We start from the raw sequence: 10,742 nt of genomic DNA, 5'->3' as shown, positions 1-10,742 counted from the left end.
TAACATCACAGCACGATCTTGGGACCGTCTGTAATAAAAACTACCTACCCTACCAATTACCTTATCTTCAATAGTCTACCTAATATTTTATCTATTTCAACGTTGTAACATTTTGTCTGTAACAGTGTTTTAAACTCGTTGTTACGACTTTTTGTTTATCCCACCGAACGAAATTTTCGGTTCAGATAATTAGTTATTGTTAAAAATATAATAAACTAAAAATTTTTTATTTTTTCAAAGCATAAAGAACATTGCTTGCACAGTCTGCAAAACGCAACCGTCCTATATTCTGGTGGTCTGTAATTTATGCCTACTGTGACGTTGGAAAGGTACAAAAAAGTTTTCCCGCTTTTTGGTGCAGCGTTTTTGCAATAAATGCGGAGGTAGTATGAGAAAGGTGATTTTACTGCAAATGTTTTATCTTTTTCTACTGTCATCAATCTTCGCTAGATGGCAATCAACCTCGATCCCGCGGCCTGTAGCGTTTTTGATAGGAGGATAGGATGCGTACGCGTTCTCTCCTTATATCAAAAATCCCTGGGATCGAGGTTGAGATTGCAATATCATCATTCAATTTTTTATTCTCCTTTCATATATACTTTCGATCTATTCAAAGTTAGTTTTAGATGGCAGATCCCTTTACGTTAGTTTTTTTGTAGTGGTATAACGCTCGAGAATCCTGGACATAATATATTAAAGCAAAAATACGTTTTTTGCTATTGCTTAAAATAACCAAGCGGCACCGCTTAGCTAGTATCCTGCATCCAGTGGACTGCAAAAGTTTTACTTTGACATGAATGTGGGCCGAGACTTCAATAAATTTTTTTTACCCTTTTAAGACTTAGATGTAACCAAGTAACCTAAAGTGTCTGCTTTGGACATTGACAAGTTCGTAGTGCGTGTTACTTGCATAGAAACGGCTTTCTTAATTGCTTGTGGCTACGAGCTTTGCAATAATTTATGTCCAAGATTGTAATTTAAACAAATTTTAATTTTAAAGAGAAACCAAAACTTAGATTCTTTCATTTATGTTTCTTTCAACTTTGCAATTTCCCCAACAATAAAACTTTTCGGGTTATGTCATGTTACCTCTCCATCGCGGACGATAAAACTCAAATTTCTTTAAAAATATTACAAAAGCCACTGTGATTAAAAAAGACAATGAGGGTGTTTATTTAAACAAAACATTGGCCAACAAAATGTTAAACTTTATCTTAAATTTTTTGTATATTAATTACTACTGAAATATCGTCAACGTGCAGTATGGAAGGATTAACTACTTCTTATCATGTTTTTGAAACTTCACACGACATCGCAGATGATGACGACGTTTTTGATTCTCGTCATTCGTTCCTTCATAAGTACATGTGCCGTGTTTTTCAATGCGTTGATTCAAATCCAGCATACACATCTTCAACACAGAGAAGATTTCATCGTGTATTTCGAGTAATTTCATTGGTTCTAGTTTGGGTTTGTTTTGGATTCAATATGTATTTTTTTGCTGTACGTTATAAAGAGACAGTCTCACTTATTGGACCTTTCACGATGGTGGTGATGTTTATTTTTCAAATTGTTCGAAATGTTCGCTTTGTTATTTTGCATAATATGGGAATGTATTTATTTGCTCGATATCCCAACTATGTTGTCAGGATCATAACTCGATTAAAAGAGAACGTTCAATCCACGGAACAGCTAAATCGATTAAAAAGCAAATTACGCAGTCGCAACAAAAAGATCAACCTATTAATTGGTTGGTCTTGGTTTTGTTTGACCGCATTACCGTTTCTCTCAATTCTTGGTCCAGTCATAATTGAAATGACGTCAGAAATCCCTTCCATGCACTACGGCTGGATAGATTTTCTCGAACTCTTAAGCTCGTGTTACACTAGGGTGGTTTCCCTGCCATTTCTTTTCTACGTGGTACACATTAGCTCGCTTCAGTGTATTGAGCTGGAGGAATACTTTGAACGTGTGAAGCAAGCGACAAAGATATTGGATGATTTATTTCAGGAGTATTTACATATTCATCGTAAAATAAAAGATATTGCGGCAAACTTTCACACATACATATCAGTGCTCACATTAATCACCTTTCTGTGGGGTTCTCTCACAGCTTATACCACTGCAAACATGTTCAAGATGGCTATTAGTTACAAAAGGAATGCTAATTTTTCGCTTATACTATTCGAAATTGTTAGCTCATTCGTAATTTTTTCTGTAGAAGTTGTTTTGCTATTTACGTTACCATGGTACAACTTGACAAAAGTCGCTGATATACAGAAAAAATTGATCGCGAAAATATTAGAAATTCCTTATTCAAAGATGGCGCAAACAGATTCACCCTTTAAATCCATTGATGCGCTGTTTAACTTTTCATCTCGTGTGGAGAAACACCAAGAGATTGACGGAATGGGATATTCAATATTTGGCGTTACGCTTACTAAGTTACGCCTTATGTGGGCGTTAATACTTGGCCCTTTGTGTCTTTTTATTGGGAATGCTACAATTAAGGGCAAGTTTGCATAGCGCTTCGCCTAGTTACAAAAACACTTTAGCTGGTATAATTTGTAAATATAAACATAATGATAATTTTTTACCTAACATAAATGAAAATGCTGTTCCTAATTCTTATGAGTGAAGAAGGAAGGTATAAAGTGACGGATTTATCAGTATTGGACACTATCCGACGATTAAAGTAGTATCCATACGATGACAAACTGAAGACGCTTCCCACTGCAACAAATGTTTCTGTGGATTTAAAATTACAACCTTTCATAACAATAGTGAGGCAAATCTCCTTCTGTTCAATTTTTAAGGTTGGAGTATCCGTACTGTCTTTAAATTTGATTACTGAGCTTAAATTCTGTTAGCAAAATTTAAACTGAAAAAGATACTACAACAGTCCTTAATGTCAATTTTATAAAAACATGTTTTTGTCTTTGTGGGCGTTGCAGAAAATTTGAATTCAACTTGAGGTTTCCATTCTTGTTCCCAGAGCTCTTTGAGATTAACCTAGAAAGTTATCTCAAAGAGATCTGGGGCCAAGGATGGAGGTTTTCTTATTTTACACTATAGCCTGAATTATTTGTAATAATATTTTTGTGATTTAAAATCTAAGTGCAAGTTTCGCAAAAATGCCAGAAATTGATTCTGCTGAAGGTTTCTACCTTGATGCCTTTACCTATTTTTTGTGTGTTTTCTTCAAGAGATTTCAGCCTCTACATTGTTTTTATTTTGTTTGTTATAGCCATTCCCAACTTCAATGTTCTGATATAAAATTAATTAGGCTATTTTCAGCCATAAGAAGTCATCAAGGTGAACCAACGAATAAGGAGAGTTCATTTGCGGCCTTTTTAGTAAAAAAAAAAACAACACAACTTAGTTAGCAGTAGAATTACCATTGTTATTATTTATGCAGACGTTTTTTTAATTTAACAAACCAAACAAACGGCCAACTTGTAACATTTTCTTAAATTCTGAGGAATAAGTTTCTTGTCAAGTTTCTTATTTTTATATTTTAATATATAATCATTATATTTTAATATATTTATCATCCCTGTTTTCCATGAAAATCGTCAATAAGTGTGAATTTTACTTTAGTGATTTTAGGTAGTTGTAAAGGAGATATTGAGAACTAACTTTCGCGTAGTTGACAAGTCCTAACAATTCACAAGAATAACATTTTGCTAATTTAGCGGATAATAAATTTGATAGCATTTTGATTCTTAGGGCTGGGGTTAAATAAATACCAACCTCGTCTTGTGGCCCCTGAGCCATTATTACGCCGCTATCAAATTTCCAAAATTCGCGGAAATTGGTTTCTGTGAATTTTGTAAATAGCGAGTTTTCCAAATTTTTTTCCTCGCGAATAAATTTTCACAAACTCGACTAACACTCGCTAAAATTAATTTCCGCAAAAGTAGTAAAAATTTCTAACTTGATTTTTTATAAGACCTCTAGTCAGTTTTCTTATAAAGTGGTTTCTTATAAGAAACCGTTAGACGTCACAGGAAAATAAATACGGCGATGATGGAACTTTATTTTGATTCGCTTTTAAAATTAAAACATGTTTTCTCAACTTACTTTGCAATTACGGGGGCAAAATAAATTCTTTTGCGGAGCAGATCTTAGTAAATGGAATTTTTCTAAAATTTCCGAATTTCATAAATTATAATAATTAAGACGTCATCCGAGATAGACTGAACTTTTAGAGCAATATATTCTCATTGGATTTTATTTGGATTTGAAGATAATAATTCTTTGAAAATGAGGCTATCATTAGAAATCTCGTCTATATGAAGGGTTCGGCCGTAGCTTTCAGCTCAACATTGGGACACTTAACGAACAGAAATAATTGCAATTAGGCTATTTTGTTCCACCTTTTGATAAGGACCTAAGAGATAAGAATCAATCTCGTCAAGCGTTTAATGATTCGATTTGTTTACAAAAACACCTAGTTTTCTCAGTGATCAATTTTCCGTAAAATAAAACTTATACACCGAGTGTTATAAGGTCGAAACTTAAAACTAATTTAGTACAAAAACAAAAACAGCAAAAAAAGAGAACTTATTTTACTACATCTTGTAAGTGCATCGCTTTTGTGCACAAAAATGTATCTTTTGATAAGTTAAAATCTATAAAATTTAATTTGTGAACATTACAACAGGAAATATAAATCAACGAAAAACTGTTATAGCAAGAAATAGTTCTTATTTCAAACTATTTGCCCATAACACGGTTTCATATACAGGTTGTGTAATTTCACAACACAATACTGTATATTCTCATATTGAACACAAGAATAAAAAATTTACAACGACTGTATGTAAAAAAAAATAAGATACTACAACATTCTCAAAAAAAATTTAAAATTAACAATTCTCTTCCTAAGATCGTCCTTAAACTGACTGTATGCTGTCACCACACTGACTTTCGTCCCTAAAGATTTTATCTAGTTGTAATTTTTTTTTAAATTACCCACCCCTTTTCTTTTTCTTACAGGTTAATGTGGATAGGTAATCACTCTAGGACGTCTAACTCAAGACAAAATACCATACACAATATAGTCAAGATTAGTGCACCTGCTACATCGCATCGTGCTGTTCTACGTGTTGTTGCTTCCTGTCTGTTACCATCGTAATGATAATTTCAGTAATTGTATAAAAAATTATTCTTTTTATTTAATAATTTTAATTTATAAATTTGTATCGAGTGTGGCACTTAATCACGTGACCACCACAGGATCTTTGTTATCAACACTAAGAGTTTCTACTAAAGCTTCTTTGCACGTGACGTTAATTTGTGAGAGTGCTGCTGCAACTGCTACACTGGAGTCTGTGATCTGAAAAGAATCAGTCAAAAAACTACTATGACATTCAGAGTGACTTTAGATAAGAAAATACCTAAATTCCAGGACAATGTGTTTCGAGATTCCAGGAAAATTCGGAGAAAAAACAGTTCATCATTCAAAATTTGCAGAAATTCATTGACTCTCGATTTGAAAATTAACTTCTTAAGATAAACATTCAGGACAATGCCAGGATGTTTTCAACTATTTGTTAAAATTTTCTAAAACTTTTGAGGAATTCTTAGTAAGTTCTAGTACTGTGGTCACCATAACACTAAACAAATAAATAAAAAACCTACCAATTTTATATCTGTGGCGTTTAGAGGTTCTGCTAATAAGACATTCATTGGCGCATGCGTAACAGATGACAGATTTAATTTCGTTTTTGGAACATGAAACTCACTACTGGAAGTCTTTTCTCTAAATAGAATAAAAATGGTTGGTTCAGAGATGCTAACAATAGACATCTATTGACTTTCATGGGTATTTAAAACTTCTGATTAATGCATTTTTTTGGAAGCTATCAAACTTACTAAAAAATCTATTTTGATGACACTGTCACCTTTTGCACTGCCAAAGACTTCTTTTATACATCCCAGTTTCAAACAAAGGCCAAATATGCTACCATTGAATAAAATTTTGTTAAAATCTTGCGAAAGACTGTCCAAGAAAATCTTTTTATAATTTAATTTTTGTCATGTCAGCAACTAAATTGCTGATAAACCTAAGCTGACGCGTTCACATGTTGGCAACTTCTCAGGAAGTTCCGACTGTCAATACGAATTAGCAAGGATGAAAAATTGAAGATTATAGATGTTAAAGTAAACCAAGGTATAAAATGATGTTATAGAACACGAAGAGAACATAAACAATGTTAACATTGTTGCTTGAATTCAATAGTTTATATTAAAGTTCCTTAGAAATTTTGAGAATTTTAGGACAGTTGCTTATAAAAAACTATTATTCCAAGCTGTAGCACGTCAGAAAAAAAAAATTCAGGAAGAAGCTTACAAATAATTTCTCATCTTGTCCATATATTCTGATCTTTCCATGCTGTGTGGCTCAATTGCTGACACGTCTATTATATTCCTAAGTGAAAAAAACATCAAATTTTCCACTGACACACACTGTAAACAAATGAAAACTTCATGCAACATTAATGCAGTAAAAAAGATTGAAACAAGTTGAAATACTGGTACACTTACTGTGCAGTTTTATGTAAAATTCTGCTCAATATTGATTGCTCATCTGTTTTCGTCATGGACGAGACAACAGCGGTATCACCACCATTACTAAAATATCAACATTTTTCAGAATGACTGATTGCTGATTTTTACACTTATATATTTCAACATTTTTTGCCCATTTGCCATTTTATGCTGCTCGTTTAGTTTTCTAGCAAAAATATATTTAACAAAAATTTTCTCTTCTGTAAAATTTATTTATTTACGAAACAGAAGTTAGCAAAGGAAATAATATAAACACAATGAAAACGTTTAAAGAGTGGCTATGCTTCCACAGTGGCACATATATACATACATACATTCATACACCTAGTGTTTTAAAAGATGCTATTAACCGACTGCAAATTCATTCTGAGTATAAAATCATAAATAAACACATGAATGAACATAATTACTGCATACTTTATTGGTCCTGTTGGAGACTTTGTATGATTATGATCCAATAATCTTGACCGCTCATCTACATAATCCGAGTCCTAAAAAAAGGTTAATATATATAGGCAAATAGTGCCGTTGGATAGAGCTTTTATAGAAATCCACCACGATAACTACCACCTTGCCTTCCTCAGCTACCATTCAGTTAATAAACTTTAATTTTCTTGATGTGCAAATATGTATAAAAAACTCTTACTGCTTGCAACATCCACAACAGAATATTACAATCAGACACATAAGAGTACTTTGCATAATGCTAACAATGTCGACATGTGGTCTTAAATTAATGAAATTATAAAAAAATTAGAAGTCAGGGAACAATTTAACCATTGAACACCAAACACTAAGGATTTGCATCTCCTAGCTTTGACTCAAATTACTTTATCCGTACAATATTCATGCAAATTTATTTTTGTGCTGCATGTGCTGCATGTGCGATTTTGCACAATCAGGGTGACCACTAATAAAATAAGAAAAAAATTAAAAATATAAAGGAGAATTAAGGAGAAAAATAGACATTTCTTAAGTATAACTAAGGAGAAAACCAATTTTAGTTCTCTTTTTTTAATGTTACATACTATGTTCTATGATAAGAAAATTATACATATTATACAAATTATGGTCTGAAAGAGAGAAAATATAGGATTTCAGGTAACAGAGAAATGTCTCATTTCACTGGTGATGAACAATCCATGAACACATTTCCAAAAAAGTTACGATCAGAAAAATTAAGAATAAAATTTCAATTTTTCTAAGTATATTTAAGTACTTTTAAGGACATTTTCTTTTTCTAAGGTTATTTAAGAAATTTAAGGAGGAGTGGTCACCCTGACAATAACAAACTTCTTTGCACAAATGCTTAGAAATTAGTACAAAGTAATTATTACTCCTAACAGTAGTTAATAAGTTTGCGTTATTGAGGCTGCATTCAAACATGTTTTTTTTATCACATTCTTAATATATAGCAAAGTACTGAGATGAGTCAAAAATGTTTGCTATTATATTTGTAAAACTTGTAAACATTTGTCTGCTATTTTATGGCAATGCATTAAAGGGAACCCCAAGTATAAAATGATGTTGGACTATATTATAGAGCTTAAAAAGTTTTTTAAAAAATTTAGTACTCGAACGTTATTAGGTCACTTGCAGTTGATTCTTCATTCACGATAATTTGTTGTGATGAAGCTAAAATCTGCAATACGCTAATTATTCGTTATTTAAAAAAAATTTATCTATCTCACAGTAGTATTTCTAGTTTTTGAACTCAAATAAATAAAGGGTTGCAAGGTAAAAATTTGAGATGCCAATTTTGAAATAACAATAATAGTTACAGTACCGCTTGAATGTAACTTTACATGTACGTGAGTTTTACAACCTCATGTAACGATCTCATGTCTACATAAAGAACGTTCACATATCTTTTGTTTATACACAAACTTAATTGCTTTCTATTGTTATTGTCGTGCGCGAATCAGAACAATAAGATTTTGAATTCTTTTGTTGTCACATGAAACATTCATGTTATTGTTTGAAAGTGTTAAAGATCACGAAGGCTATTGAAATATATTTTTTTAGAAAAATGAACGAACATAACACGTTAAAAGCATTTTTATTGTCGTTTTTCGTTCTTAAACTTTTAAAATGCTTTTCTTAACCTTTTAAACATGATCTACAGTACTGGAATCAGGACACCTAACATCGTGGATCGCGTATCATGCGCATCGCACACGATTTACGATTTTTAGCATCGTGAAGGTTTCGATCCATCGTGGGGTTGACTTTCACGTTGCATCGTGACTTTCGCAATCCATATTGTGACCGTCATGATACATCTTTAAACATTATAAAAATCACGTAATTAATGTCATGAGAGAATAGCCCAATTAAATATGAATAATTGTTTTTTGTTTTTTTTTAAATTAAAAATATTTTCGTTGTCATAAGCTTTTTTCTTGTTTAGACTTTTTTAGTTGTTCTACGGGCCCGCCTGACCATAACTTTCACAATAAAAAAAATTATAAAAATATCAACAAACAAACATTTTCTTATCCCATCTCGTGAAAAAAAGATTATGAATGTCATAACACCCTCCTTCGTTATGATTAATATATATGTTAAACAAAAGCCTAAATTTTTATGAGATTTAAAACAAAAATTAAAAATATGCTTGTTTTAACACCCTCCTTCGTTGTAGATACAATAATTAAAGAATTAAAATTTTTTTTGAATGAACAAGGGTGCCGACATTTTTTTAAACCTTTATTACCATGATGTATAATTTATTCTTTTAATGTCCAGCAGTGGTTGTGGATGTTAGACTTAATCTTAAACCAATCTCTGGTTATGACGGAGGGTTAGTAAACAAAATAATAATGCAAATATGTATATATTAACATAAATGTCTGTCTTAGTCTGAAGATACTTTACAGTACAGCTACCACCCCATTATAGCGCATTTGCAATTTGGCACATAACTTCATGGTTAGGGTACCCAATACCAAACATAAACAAAACAGTAGATTATTAGTCATATACTCAACAGTGGAAGTTCTGAAAAAACTGTTTTTTATATTATTTATTTGATAAATATAGCTGTAATAAAATCCCACAAATAATAAACTGAGAGTAAAACAACGAAATAGCACCTTTCTTCTTCTTCGCAACAAAAAATTTAAATAAGAACAAAAAACAATTTGGGTGGTTTCGGACAGGCCCAGGCTTTTCTGGGCGTTTACAGACGAAAACCTTGAAAAACTCTCAAAAAGCGGCCGCAGCCGCCCTAACATATACAGCGTTTTTTGGCAAGTCGGCAGCCTCGTTTGAACGAAAGAACATTTTCCTGTATTCACAATTATTTGCAACAGACTTCTTTCATATTATTTTCATAAATTTGGAACAAGTATTAATTAAAAAATTTTGACCGACCCTCTCAAAAACGGTTGGACATTTGCAATGTCAGCCGCCATTTCCAACAGTGAGTTTGGAATCAAGTTATGAAACTGCATACAAAATATTACCTAATGAGCCAAGGACTGCTACCATCTTCGTCTAAGATGTAGCTACAGCCAAAATAATGAAAATATCACGCATGTACTTAATGCAGGCAACAGTAAAACTGTGGGGCGAAATTATATAAAAAGAAAATAGCGAAAGTACACAAAATTACCTGCTGCTTTCCATTATTCGGGTCCTTGCAAAATGCACAGCCCATAGCTTAAAGCATACAGTTTAAACTTTATCGCATCCAGCAGTTAAGCAGTTGTGTTTTCTGTCTCCGCACTTTGCTTTAGATAATCGGAAAGAACAAATTTAAAATATTTCACAGACCAAGTAATATTGCGTCACTATTTAAAAAAGCTTCAAATTAACAACTTTTTTTACTTACAATTGTGAAAAAATTAGTTAAAATGTAAATTAAGGAGTATAAAATCATGTAATATGGTAAACCTTATTAGTAAATAGTTTTACTGCGTTGGAACTTTGGACCTTGTTTTATAAGTCTATCATGTGACCATCAATAACAAAACTAAAGCTGTCTGGCTTTCATACTATAATAAAAATAATACAAAATAATTCTGTAATATTTTTAGTAGTATTGTGTGCTACTTGGTCAAAATTGGTATTCCTATCTATGAACTCTAGTTTTTAGAATATAAACAAAGATGGTAACCGTATTTGCGAAGACTGGAAGAGGATGGTTCCAGATTTGCTGAACT

The 10,742-nt window shown here is 32.1% G+C and overlaps 1 protein-coding gene across 1 annotated transcript; it reads right to left on the bottom strand.

The window, feature by feature from the left end:
- Positions 1-4,556: 4,556 nt before the first annotated feature.
- Positions 4,557-10,329, bottom strand: LOC130654895 (ragulator complex protein LAMTOR1-like). The gene is made up of 6 exons (XM_057457546.1): positions 10,193-10,329; positions 6,994-7,067; positions 6,553-6,639; positions 6,359-6,436; positions 5,647-5,767; positions 4,557-5,341 (listed from the first exon to the last, which is right to left on the bottom strand). Exons 1-6 carry the CDS (start codon positions 10,235-10,237, stop codon positions 5,225-5,227), a joined length of 522 nt encoding a protein of 173 aa, XP_057313529.1. The 5' UTR covers positions 10,238-10,329; the 3' UTR covers positions 4,557-5,224.
- Positions 10,330-10,742: the final 413 nt, after the last annotated feature.

This window comes from Hydractinia symbiolongicarpus, chromosome 8, assembly GCF_029227915.1.
Source record: "Hydractinia symbiolongicarpus strain clone_291-10 chromosome 8, HSymV2.1, whole genome shotgun sequence".
Lineage (NCBI taxonomy): Eukaryota > Metazoa > Cnidaria > Hydrozoa > Anthoathecata > Hydractiniidae > Hydractinia > Hydractinia symbiolongicarpus.
Note: the sequence above shows the minus strand (reverse complement) of the source record. Positions and strands in the feature narration are given on the sequence as shown.

Excerpts from the sequence above, each read along its gene's own strand:
- LOC130654895 (XM_057457546.1), bottom strand. The coding sequence starts at position 10,237 with ATGGGCTGTGCATTTTGCAAGGACCCGAATAATGGAAAGCAGCAG. Across the intron at positions 6,437-6,552 it reads ATTTTACATAAAACTGCACA|GAATATAATAGACGTGTCAG; the intron begins GTAAGTGTACCA and ends TTTTTCACTTAG. Across the intron at positions 5,342-5,646 it reads ACGCCACAGATATAAAATTG|ATCACAGACTCCAGTGTAGC; the intron begins GTAGGTTTTTTA and ends GATTCTTTTCAG.